This window comes from Leucoraja erinacea, chromosome 4 (assembly GCF_028641065.1).
Source record: "Leucoraja erinacea ecotype New England chromosome 4, Leri_hhj_1, whole genome shotgun sequence".
NCBI lineage: Eukaryota > Metazoa > Chordata > Chondrichthyes > Rajiformes > Rajidae > Leucoraja > Leucoraja erinaceus.
The window spans coordinates 61,239,889-61,253,430 of NC_073380.1; the positions used below are offsets into that span (position 1 = coordinate 61,239,889).

At 39.7% G+C, this 13,542-nt stretch overlaps 1 protein-coding gene across 3 annotated transcripts in view; it reads right to left on the reverse strand.

The window, feature by feature from the left end:
• arfgef1 (ADP-ribosylation factor guanine nucleotide-exchange factor 1 (brefeldin A-inhibited)) overlaps positions 1–13,542 on the reverse strand; it is a 166,911-nt gene that overhangs the window by 16,233 nt on the left and 137,136 nt on the right. For all 3 annotated transcript variants that reach the window (XM_055634414.1, XM_055634413.1, XM_055634412.1), the window contains 5 exons: positions 11,604–11,739; positions 8,961–9,099; positions 7,385–7,457; positions 5,991–6,147; positions 2,024–2,163 (listed from right to left, as the gene is read on the reverse strand). In XM_055634414.1, the coding sequence (XP_055490389.1) occupies positions 2,024–2,163; positions 5,991–6,147; positions 7,385–7,457; positions 8,961–9,099; positions 11,604–11,739 (645 nt within the window). The remainder of the gene's footprint in view (positions 1–2,023; positions 2,164–5,990; positions 6,148–7,384; positions 7,458–8,960; positions 9,100–11,603; positions 11,740–13,542) is intronic.

Below are 13,542 nucleotides of genomic sequence, written 5' to 3' on the forward strand. Positions count from 1 at the left end.
TGCCATTTCACAAACAGTCAGGATACTTGCAACAGTGCATCTTTATAAGTTTGCTGGATAATTTGGTGACATGCCAAATCGGTTTAAACTTTGAAGAAAGTTTACACTATTAACACTCTCCACTGCTGACCCACCATGGAAAAATGCCACGTGGTCTGACAATTTCTCTTTTCTGAAATGAACGAATAGTTCCTTGGTTTTGAGAACATTGTGCAAGGGCTTATTATTACGGCACCACTCAACCAACTATCTGTCTCCTGTATGCTGATTCATTACCACCTGTGATTCAGCCAACAACAGTGGTGTCATTTGTCAATTTATAGATGGCATAGCAGCTGTGCTTAGCCACACAGTCATGGGAATAAAGAGTTATAAAGGGAATAAAGGCAACTAAGCATGCAGCCCAAGGTGCATCTGCGTTGATGGTCAGTGAGGAGGTCACGTTGTTACCGATCCACAATGATTGAGATCTGCTGATGAGGAATTCAAAGATCCAGTTGAAAAAGGAGTGCAAAGGCTCAGGCTTTGGAGATTGGGGTGTTTAGCTTTGAGGGGAAGATTGAGTTTAACCAAGCTGCAGTCGATAAACAACAGCCTTACGTCTGTCTCCCTGTTATCTAGATAGACCAGAGTGTGATAGCACCTGCTGCTGACTTGTTGTAGCAATAGGCAAAATGACAAGCACCACGTTATTTCTAAAGCACGAGTCGATTCACGCCATAACCAACAACGACAGATACCATTTTGAAGCAGGTGCGAACCTCAGACCATAGAAGCGAGAGGTTGAAAATGATCTTGAGGAATTAGCTATAAAAATGTCAAAAGAGACCTGGGATAATCATTTACTACAGGTGCATAAATGTTCGATCAACGTACGACATACGCTCATTCAATTTAAAACATTACATAGATTATACTATTCAAAAACTAAATTAAATAAAATCTTCCCTAATGTTTCACCAATCTGTGATAAATGCCTGTGTCAAGAAGCTACCATAGCGCACTCTTTTGTTTTTTGTATAAAAATCAAAAAATTCTGGTATGAAATATTTGATATTTTTTCAAAATTGATCAAAATAAAACTGGTACCAAAACCAGAATGGATTATCTTCGGAATATCGGAAGGTAACCCTGAATTAAACGTGTTTCAGAAGAATTTATTTAATTACGGGCTAATAATGGGAAAAAAACATACTTAAATTCTGGAAAAATGCGCTCACACCAACAATAAAAATGTGGATATCAAATATGTTTGAAACATTACATCTGGAAGAGATGAGATTCCTCCTAGCCATTAAAGCAGACCAATTCCAAAAGACGTTGGTCTATGTTTCTGGACCTATTTACAAGTATGAGGTGCAATAGTCAGGACCTGGTAACGGGAGGAAAAACAACAAAAACAGACTTGGTTGGTAGTCCCCTTTCTGCGGAGTTTAATGTTATAATAGAGCGATTGTTTCTATTTTCTCTTTCTTTCTTTTCTAGGGTCTATTTTCTCACTTTACTTCCTTCTCTAACTTCTTTCCTAAGGGGCTTTCTTTTCCCAACACTCTTGCACTTCACGACTCTCTTGCACTTTCTTTACTTTCCTTACTTCTACCTTTTTCTTAAAGCTCAAAAAAAATGAAGCGGTACAAAAAATGTATTAAGATATATGTGTTATGTAGGATTGTAATTTACCGTACTTCTAATAAAAATAAAATTATAAAAAAAAAAAAAAAAGAAAATGATCTTGAGTATTCCAGCCAGTTGGTTTCCACAGGTCTTTAGCACTTGGATAGATGTGCTGTCTTGGTCAGAGGCTTTGTGTGGATTCACTCTCTTGGGGGCTATCCAGGTTATTTGGATAACCTCAAATTCAAAGTGAATTCTGTGATAATTGATCTAACCTGTTTAAAAAGATAATTCTTCCACAAGGGTTGAACTTCTTTAGATTGTTTTTGTGAATTACTCAGTGTAATTTCTTGTCATCTTTCAACCAATTAAAAAAACACCTTCCATTTTACAAACGGCTGGTCTATACCTGAGCTGCCGCCAGGTTCTCAGCATCCTCCTTTTTGCTGGTTGCAGGAAAAAAGACAATGTTGTCGATTGTCTGAATTAGTTCCAACTGGACGACACATTTAATGAGAAACGCAGCAAACAATTTTTGTTCTTGTAATTCTAAAGGAAGAAAGTAGTTTGTTTAATCAATCATGACTTGTAATTTTGAACAAATGCAACCAAGAATGTAATCAGCAATTCAATTATAATAAATTATTAGTCAATGGATTATTTAACAATCAGATATGGCAATATACAGTTGTTAAGAAATGTTAAGCCTAGCATAGCCAACTTCAACGATGAGGCAACAATGATTCAAGGATATGCAAGAAACTAATTAGAAGAGAGCAGATAACCTGGAGATTTAGAGGATTTGAGGTTATTACAGAGAGAATGAAGCTCAAGGCCTTCAAAAATATAAATGAGAATTTTAAAGTTGAGATGTGGCAATCATCATACATAGCCGTGATGTTTGAAATGGACTTGGCACGAATAAACCTCAAATGCTGTGTTATTTAGCACACATTGACAGACCATAATTAATCAAGTTAAATTACCCAACAAATGCATTCTTTATTATGTATTTTTTAAATAACTCCTGAAAAATGAAATATATGGACAATTAGGAGCGGCATTGGTCATTTTACTACGAGCACTTACCAGCAGCATGGAAAACTGCACACAGTAAACTGGCAACAGGGAGTTACTATCACATGCCAATTACGTCCATACTGCGGCAGTATTTCTGTAACGCCTGTTCTTACAGCAAGCCAGATTGTTCAATGATGGAGAGTCAACTTTTACTGTGCACAAGCAGAATTTGGATAATCTCAAATGCAAGATGAATTCTGTAATAATCAGGCTACCTTTGTTTAAATTTAATCTGCAGGTTGATTGGAAAATCAACTTCGGTCAAATTTTCATTAACTTTAGGTCCACACAGATTTTATCACTACTTCAAAATGTTCTTCTCCTAAAGGCCTCGAGTCATTCTGAACAGGTCCAAAGTAATTAAAAATCAACAGGCATCTCAAATTTTTGCCCAATCCACAGGCTGAATTAAACAGATGAATGGTGAGCGCAACCAATTACTACCAATAACTTCAACATAAAAACAGAAAATGTTGGTTAAACAGCATCTGGAGTAAATTAGTAGGCGATTGGAAAGGAAGAGGTAAAGGAAGAGATGTTGTACCCAAAGAGAATACCACTGACGCTCTTTGTACCCTCTTCGTCTTCCCCTCGGCAACTTAAAACAAGTTTGTTTGCTCATAATAAAAGGCCCAATAGACAATAGGTGCAGGAGTAGGCCAATTGGCCCTTCGAGCCAGCACCGCCATTTAATGTGATCGTGGGTGATCATCCCCAATCAGTACCCCATTCCTGCCTTCTTCCCATATCCCCTGACTCCGCTATCTTTAAGAGCCCTAACTAGCTCTCTCTTGAAAGAATCCAGAGAACCACCCTCTGAGGCAGCAAATTCCACAAACTCACAACTCTCTGTGAGAAAAAGGGTTTCCTCGTCTCCATTCTAAATGGCTTCCCCTTATTCTTAAATTGTGGCCCCTGGTTCTGGCCTCCCGCAACATCGGGAACATGTTTCCTGCCTCATGTCCAAACCCTTAATAATCTTATATGTTTCAATGAGATGACCTCTCATCCTTCTAAACTCCAGAGTATACAAGCCCAACCGCTCCATTCTCCCAGCATATGACAGTCCCGCCATCCCGGGAATTAACCTTGTAAACCTACGCTGCACTCCCTCAATAGCAAGAATTCATGAAGTTTTCTCTCTCCACAGATATTGCCTGGCAGACAGCTCGTTTCCAACATTTTCACTTTTCATGATAAATGTCTTACAGCTTCACTGAAGAATTTCCACTTAAAAAAGCCTGTTGTAATAATATTTTATATATCTGTACATTGAGAGATTGTTTCATTAAATTACGCGGAGGCAAAAGTGATAATTTTTTCCAGGTAATTTACATGGTTACAAGGTACTTTGGATCTGTCTTCACTAAGGAGGGCACAAATAATCTTCCTGATATAGTAGTGGCCAGAGGATCTGGTGTGACAGAGGAACTGAAGGAAATCCACATTAGGCAGGAAATGGTGTTGGATAGACTGATGGGACTGAAGGCTGATAAATCCCCATGGCCTGATGGTCTGCATCCCAGGGTACTTAAGGAAGTGGCTCTAGAAATCGTGGATGCATTGGTGATAATTTTCCAATGTTCTATAGACTCAGGATCAGTTCCTGTGGATTGGAGGGCAGCTAATGTTATCCCACTTTTTAAGAAAGGCGGGATAGAGTAAACAGGGAATTATAGACCAGTTAGCCTGACATCGGTGGTGGGGAAGATGCTGGAGTCAATTATAAAAGATGTGATAGCCAAACATTTGGATAGCAGTAACAGAATCGGTCCGAGTCAGCATGGATTTACGAAGGGGAAATGATGCTTGCCTAATCTTCTGGAATTTTTTGAAGATGTAACTAGGAAAATGGACAAGGGAGAGCCAGTGGATGTAGTGTACCTGGACTTTCAGCAAGCATTTGATAAGGTCCCACATAGGAGATTAGTGGGCAAAATTAGGGCACTAATTTTACCCCTATTATTATATTTACCCCCTACTATTACCCCCAATAAAACCCCCTATGGGGGGTAGAGTGCTGACATGGATAGAGAAGTGGTTGGCAGACAGGAAACAAAGAGTAGGGATTAACGGGTCCCTTTCAGAATGGCAAGCAGTGACTAGTGGAGTACCACAAGGCTCGGTGCTGGGACCGCAGCTATTTACAAATACATCAATGATTTGGATAAAGGGATTCAAAGTGACATTAGTAAATTTGCAGATGACACAAAGCTGGGTGGCAATGTGAACTGTGAGGAGGATGCTATAAGAATGCAGGGTGACTTGGACAGGGTGGGGGAGTGGGCAGATGTATGGCAGATGAAGTTTAATGCGGATAAATGTGAGGTTATCCACTTTGGTAGCAAAAACAGGAAGGCAGATTACTATCTAAATGACGTTGGGAAAAGGGGAAGTACAATGGGATCTGGGGGCCCTTGTACATCAGTCTATGAAAGTAAGCATGCAGGTACAGCAGGCAGGGTAGAAAGTGAATGGCATGTTGGCATTTATAACAAGAGGAATTGAATATAGGAGCAAAGAGGATCTTCTGCAGTTGTACAGAGCCCTAGTGAGACCACACCTGGAGTATTGTGTGCAGTCTTGGTCCCCTAATTTGAGGAAGGACATTCTTGCTAAATTGACTCTTGACTCTTGGAGTGCAGCGTAGGTTTATAAGGTTAATTCCTGGGATGGCGGGACTGTCATATGCTGAGAGAATGGAGCAGTTGGGCTTGTACACTCTGGAGTTTAGAAGGATGAGAGGGTATCTCATTGAAACATATAAGATTGTTAAGGGCTTGGACATGCTAAAGGCAGGAAACATGTTCCCGATGTTGGGGGAGTCCAGAACCAGGGGCCACAGTTTAAGAATAAGGAGTAAGCCATTTAGAACGGAGACGAGGAAACACTTTTTCTCACAAAGAGTGGTGAGTCTGTGGTATTCTCTGCCTCAGAGGGCGGTGCAGGCAGGTTCTCTGGATGTTTTCAAGCGAGAGCTAGATAGGGCTCTTAAAAATAGCGGAGTCAGGGGATATGGGGAGAAGGCAGGAACGGGATAATAATTGGGCATGATCAGCCATGATCACATTGAATGTCGGTGCTGGCTCGAAGGGCCGAATGGCCTACTCCTGCACCCATTGTCTATTGTCTATTAATAATAAACCCCAATACAATACTTGCAAGGTTTCATATTGTAACAAGGATTTATTTGTGCCATCTATTAGAAGAAGCCTATTATTTAAATTGGGCAGAAAGAGCATTATGTAAAATCTTCATAAAAGAGAAACTTTCAACTTTGTTTGGCTGTGACTCACTTGATGATATCTTAACTTTCGCAGCATCATCACTGGCATTGGATCCAAGACTAAACTGGCTCTGACGCCAGTCTAATGGCATCTTTTCTGTGCTGGTCACAGAGAGTTGATCCTCACCCTTACTCAGGACGTCCACTGATTTTTGAGAAACAGCATCCTAAAAGAAGTAAATAAAATTGTAGTTTCGTTTAGGAGCGGAGATAGTTCAAACTGCAATTTATTATATAAGTGTGACTTTTTTTTCTTTTCCTTTAGTTTTATTCATATTATATCAAAGTCTAAATATAACAGCGGCTATGCATCACCAATCAATAATGTATGCTATTAACCTGGAATATCTGATAATGGTCTTAATGAAAACTGACAATGTTGCATAAGCACGCAATAATGCTAACAACAATGATTATATTAAGTGAATGCTCTGTATTATTGTCTATTGCATTCAATGCATATTTCAATAAAGGCAATGCAACTGTGCTATATGTAATGTCATGCAAAGGGATTACCTATTTTCTTTTAGTATTGCAAAATATAACAGATAACAGAGCAGAATATACAACAGTGCTGCCAGAGGAGGGAGTTGAGGCAGGGACCGTTGCAACGCTTAAGAAACAATTAGACAGGTACATGCATAGGACAGGTTTGGAGGGAATTGGGCCCCAATGCAGGCAGGTGGGACTAGTGTAGATGAGACATGTTGGTCGGTGTGGGAAAGTTGGGCTGAAGGGCCTGTTTCCATAATGTATGACTAATAATTAGAATATATGCATCTATTGAATTGGATTTAAGATTTTGCATAAAAGCATCAGTTTCTCTGAACAGGGTACACAAAATTGCTGGAGAAACTCAGCGGGTGCAGCAGCATCTATGATAGATGCTGCTGCACCCGCTGAGTTTCTCCAGCAATTTTGTGTACTTTCGATTTTCCAGCATCTGCAGTTCCTTCTTGAACAGTTTCTCTGAACAGCCTAGTTTAGAACAAACTTGTTTTACTTCGAGCTGATTTTGAATAGCGCAACCTCGACACAGGCTATGAGCCTAATTTCCAAGAATGTAACACTCTCAACACACAAAAGGCACATTTTTCTTCATTTTTATGATCGTTAGTTTTACAATTCTTCGGACTGATTGCATTCCTACTGATTGAATTACCACAACACAGCACCTTCAACGTTACCACGCACAAATTTAAGTTTTACAAGAGCACAAGTAAAAATTATATTAAAGTAATTTATTTTTTTGAAAAATATATGAATAGGAACCTTAATATCCCAAGGTTTCAAAGAATGACAGAGAAAGTGAGTGAGGTAGAGATATGGAAAGGTTTAGGGAGGTAACTGCAGGGTTTAGAACTGAAACCAACATGATAATTTTGGAAGTGTTGAAATACATACCAATTGTTTCTCTCCAGCATCATTTTGTAATGGAGAGTCACCTTCCGAGTGTGAGGGTCGCCATGTTAATAAACTAAAAACCAAATTAGAGTACATTATTTCATTCCTAGCTGAAAATTTAAATATGAAAAGTGTTATGCTAATAAAATAGATTTGATCTCAGTTATAGACTATAAAATGGAAATTTTAGCATTCCAATTCAAACAAGTAATACATACTCTAAACCAAGTATTCTAAACTTCAGTCTGAAAGATAAAACATATCAAACTTCACAATCAAATCATGACACTATTTTTCAGTCTAGGCAGATAGGAAATTTCTAACCAACTATAAAGATTGGCCACATTGAAAGCATGGGTTAATCATTCGTAAACAGTAGAATTTTTCCAACTTCCAACAAAGCAATCCACTCACTCACAATATACTTTACAAACCTATCTCCATAATTCAATCCTTTGGTACATTTGAGGTAAACTTCAAACTTTAAATAAACCTTATCAAACACACATCTGGTGATTGTATTTGTTCTCACAATGCCACCTTCACCACAGGTATTTCCAATGAGTCTTCCTTTTTTCTCAGCTGTGGTTTCTCTTCCACAATAGGTGATGGGCTATTGGGCTATAACTGTGGCTATTTCATTTTCTGCACTTCTGCTCTCACCCTTCACCCTCTCACCCAACGCAAGAATAAGGTCCTAAATCCAAAATCTTCCACTCCACTCGCCCCCATTCTGAACAGATTGTAAGTCATGACAACTCCAACATGACAATACATTAGCCATACCTCCTCTCATTTTAGCATTTCAGAAACATTTCTACTTGGGACACTGGTTTATTCTATCAGCACCAATACTCACTCCTCTCCCCATGGCAGCTTCCCCTGCAACCACAGAAGATGCAACACAAACACAAACTTGCTCTGCAATTCTGTAAACTCATAGTTGATTGTAAGCTCAGTTTCACATTCCTCCAGTAATCTCACAGCTTTTGGCCTTTTGAGAATATAAGCAGATCTATATTCAAGTACTCTACTTCCATAGCTCTTTGAAGAGCACAGCTCCAAAGATTCACAGCCCTCATTGAAACAAGTTCATGTAATCTATCTCAAAACGAGCAATCATTTATATTTCAATATTATCATAGTTCGAGATTCTCCTTCAAATCATCCATTCCACATCTATCCTATCAACAACCCCCTTAAAATCTTACATATTTCAATCAAATAGTCCCTCATACTTCTAAACCTTAGCACGTACAAACCAAGCCTGTCCAATCTTTCCTCATGAGACAATCTGTTCATTTCTTGTATTTATTTTACTAATATATTGCTGGAATTTGATAATGTCCTGGAATCTTTGTGTACAAGTTCATAAGTTATAAGGAGCAGAATTAGATAATTCGGCCCATCAATTCTACTCGCCATTTAATCATGGCAGATCTATCTTTCCCTCTCACACATGCAAAAGAGTAGCCTGGAAATTCATTCATTTTATGAAAGGATCAATAGAATCGCAATACAAAATTGAAGTATTATAAAAATTACAAGTACTTCTTCCATTAAAGAGGTTTCTTACGCATGAGGAATAGTGGTCTTGAAGATGTCCAACATGCAAGTGCAAGTTTTGTCCCATGTTTCTGGCAAAAACTTTTCCCCATTCAGAATGACAACATTTTCCAGACAATTAGTCCCAGATCGAGCTAGTTGTTCATTATCTGAGAGAAAAAGCAAGACATTAACAATTCATTATAAAAAATAACTTTTAAAATTATTTTTGTTTGGATGAATTTCCACCACAGTCACAACATGAATTGAGTTTTACTTTCTCCAGTGGAAAGCACAATACAATCCTCCCAAGGCTTAATTTCACTTCAGTATGAAGTTGGGCCAGGTACCAACTCTGAATTAGCAGCATTGCTTTTATTCTATGGAAAGTGATAATGTTCATAATGAATGAGTGGGTGTTTTGTAAATACAGATGTCAGTACAAGCATTTCTTCTACCAATGACAAATATCCTAGAAAGGATAATCTTTGATAACATGGAATGAACTGACTGAATAAACGTAGTTCAGTTCCTGCACTTCATTGGGAAGATGGGCTTTCATGGTGATTTTAATTGGCAGAAATCATATCAATTTTTGGTTAATGTTGACACCTTCAACAAGTCGACAGTTACAGAGTTTGTTTCCATTTAAATCAGTTGTCTATCTGTATCTACACAGCAGTGCATTTTAACCTAGAGATCAGGTTAATTGACGTGTACATGAAAGTCAAGGATTCTTTGCAGAAAACAAGCTTGCATTGTTTAGAATTTACATTATGTGGATATAACGTGTTGCAAAGACAGTTTTAGAAGGTGATTAAATAGCTCAAAACATAGTAAAATTCATGGAAAACAGATGCTCTGACGAGCATCTTCAATATATAATATTTTAGACATATATTGTTTTTGTTTTCCTAGAAATCACATCTTGGGGAACTTGACCTGTCTCTGTATTGGCAGTGTAACTACAGCCCAATGTATCAGGTCATCATAAGTAGAATAGACTGTTCCCCTTACTATGCCAAATTTAAAGAGACAAAATGCCTATAAATGGTTACAGATTCCTATTTTGTTGCTTTGCAAAATTTGCATAATGAAAACCCAATCTTGATGCTGCAGATAATGTACATTATAAGTTTTTAATGAATTATAATTATTTGAAGAAAGCAACAAAGATCTACTTGTATTTAAGAAGGAACTGTAGATGCTGGAAAATCGAAGGTAGACAAAAATGCTGGAGAAACTCAGCGGGTGAGGCAGCATCTATGGAGCGAAGAAAATAGGCAACGTTTTGGGTGGGAACCCTTCTTCAAACTGATGTGTGGGGGGGGTGGGAAGAAGAAAGGAAGAGGAGGAGCCAGAGGGCTGAGTGAGAGCTGGGAAAGGGAGGAGACAGCAAGGGCTACCGGAAATTGGAGAAGTCAATGTTTATGCCGCTAGGGTACAAACTGCCCAAGCGGAATATGAGGTGCTGCTCCTCCAATTTCCGGTGGTGGTCACTCTGGCCATGGAGGAGGCCCAGGACAGAAAGGTCAGATTCTGAATGGGAGGGGGAGTTGAAGTGCTGAGCCAGATTGTTAATTGATCAGATTGGTTAATGCGGACTGAGCGGAGGTGTTTGGCGAAACGATTGCCAAGCCTATGTTTGATCTCACCGATGTAGATCAGCTGACATCTAGCGGATGCAATTAGGACATTTCCGATTGGGCATCGAAGAATGAGGGCATCGGAAATGTCCTCATTCTTCAGGGAACGGGGTTTCTCCTCCACCACTAAAGATGAGGCTCTCACCAAGGTCTCTTCAATACCCCGTAACACTGCTCTCTCCCCATCCCTCCACTCATAACAAGGGCAGAGTCCCCCCAGTCCTCACCTTTCACCCCACTAGCCGTCACATACCACAAATAGTCCTCCGTCATTTTCGCCACCTCCAACGTGACTCCACCACTCGCCACATCTTCCCATTTCCCCCCTTCTGCTTTCCGCAAAGACCGCTCCCTCCGTAACTCCCTGGTCAATTCTTCCCTTCCCACCTGCACCACCCCTTCCCCTGGCACTTTCCCTTGCAACCGTAAGAGATGCTACACTTGTCGCTTTACCTCCCCCCTCGACTCCAAGCAGTCGTTCCAGGTGCGACAGAGGTTCACCTGCATCTCCTCCAACCTCATCTATTACATCCGCTGCTCTAGATGTCAGCTAATCGACATCGCGGAGACCAAACGTAGGCTTGGCAATCGTTTGTCCGAACACTTCCACTCGGTCCGCATTAACCAACCCGATCTCCTGTTGGCTCAGCACTTCAACTCCCCCTCCCATTCCGAATCCGACCTTTCTGTCCTTGGCCTCCTCCATGGCCAGAATAGGCACAACCGGAAATTGGAGGAGCAGCACCTCATATTCCGCTTGGTCAGTTTGCACCCTAGCGGCATAAACATTGACTTCTCCAATTTCCGGAAGCCCTTGCTGTCTCCTCCCCTTCCCAGCTCTCCCTCAGCGCTCAGGTTCCTCCTCTTCATTTCTCCTTTCTTCTCCCCGCCCTCCCCACCCTACATCAGTCTGAAGAAGGGTTTCGGACCGAAACGTTGCCTATTTCCTTCGCTCCATAGATGCTGCTGCACCCGCTGAGTTTCTCAAGAACTACTTGTATACTTTTGAATACTTGTATTTGTTTTACCTTGCTGCACACACCAGTATAACTGTGCAAATATATCATCCAGTAGGACATCATTGAGTACTTCAAAATATTGTGTAAATACATCACAGATAGCATAAAGTGCATGATTACAAGTGGTGGTCATCCATTCAGCTTTCTGAAAAATAAAATCGGCTGATATTAATATTCTAACTGCTTAATAGATCCCCCCCATGTCTATTATACATCACAACCTCCAGATTCTGCATCAAGAGATCATGCAATAGGGAATGCTATGTAAATTTTTTAATCTAGGTTATTGTAAATATGCACCAGTACTGGAGATGCATAAGAGCTTGAAGATAGAAATCTTCAAAGTGTACAACAAAGTGTAAAGAATTTAAGCTTGGGTTTCAGAAGCTGTACCAAATATATGCAAATATGTGCCTTTGCACATAAAATAAAAATTAAAAAGAAAAAAAGTTACTAGATTTTGGAAGAATGCTGTAGCGTCAAACAGAAGATCGCTGTCTTGATATCATTGCAATAGGCCTGAGGAAGACTAAACTACGTTAACTCAAAAATTATTGTTGTTACTACAAGCAATAAACCGCAGACATCCTGTAGACTAGTTATTTAAAGGCGTTGACTTGCTAGCTGTGCAAGGAAAGAAGCCCAGCTAATTTTCCTGATTATTGACTTTGTAGGCTAGTTTTGATATGTTGACTGAAGATTGAGAGCCAGTAAGAGTTACTGTTGAGAAAACTGAAATATTTTTAGGACATTGGGTTATTAATTCATTCCAAAAGGAAATCCTGGTAAGTACATCCACACTAATATTTAGTGTTGAAATATTTAAACTTCATTATGTAAAGTCAAACATGCCATTTGATAATTTTATTGCTCATTTGCACAAACTTAAAAATTTGATCTGGATAACATAAAATGGTTAAAGCTATCTTAATTTAAGTGTTTAATAATCCCCAACCAAGAAAGACAAATATCCAGGTGACAAATTGGGCCAGACCTGCTTCCATGACTTTCTGACTCTTCTGGTCCATTTCTATTTATTTTAAGAATTACATTGTTCGAAACATTGAAATCAAAGTGAACAAACAAACCAGTTTTTAATCTACTACAAATGAGTAAATTCAGATGCTATACTAAGGATTATTACCTAGGATTATTATCAGTCTATTAAACAATGTGTACCTGGACTTTCAGAAAGCCTTTGATAAGGTCCCACACAGGAGATTAGTTGATAAATTAGAGCACATGGTATTGGAGGTAGGGTATTGACATGGATGGAAAATTGGTTGGCAGACAGGAAACAAAGAGTAGGGATTAACGGGTCCCTTTCAGAATGGCAGGCAGTGACCAGCGGGGTGCCGCAAGGCTCGGTGCTGGGACTGCAGCTATTTACAATATACATTAATGATTTCGATGAAGGAATTAAAAGTAACATTAGCAAATTTGCAGATGACACAAAGCTAGGTGGAAGTGTGAACTGTGAAGAGGATACTATGAGGATGCAGGGTGATTTGGACAGGTTGGGTGAGTGGGCAGATGCATGGCAGATGGAATATAATGTGGAAAAATGTGAGGTTGTCCACTTTGGTGGCAAGAACGGGAAGGCAGATTATTATCTGAATGGTGTCAGGTTAGGAAAAGGGGAAGTTAAACGAGATCTGGGTGTCCTAGAACATCAGCCACTGAAAGTAAGCATGCAGGTGCAACAGGCAGTGAAGAAAGCTGATGGCATGTTAGCCTTCATAACGAGAGGAGTTGAGTATAGGAGCAAAGAGGTCCTTCTGCAGTTATACAGGGTCCTGGTGAGCCCACACCTGGAGTTTTGTGTGCAGTTTTGGCCTCCTAATTTGAAGAAGGACATTCTTGCTATTGAGGGAGTGCAGCATAGATTCACGAGGTTAATCCCGGGATGGTGGGACTGTCACATGATGAAAGAATGGAGTGACTGAGC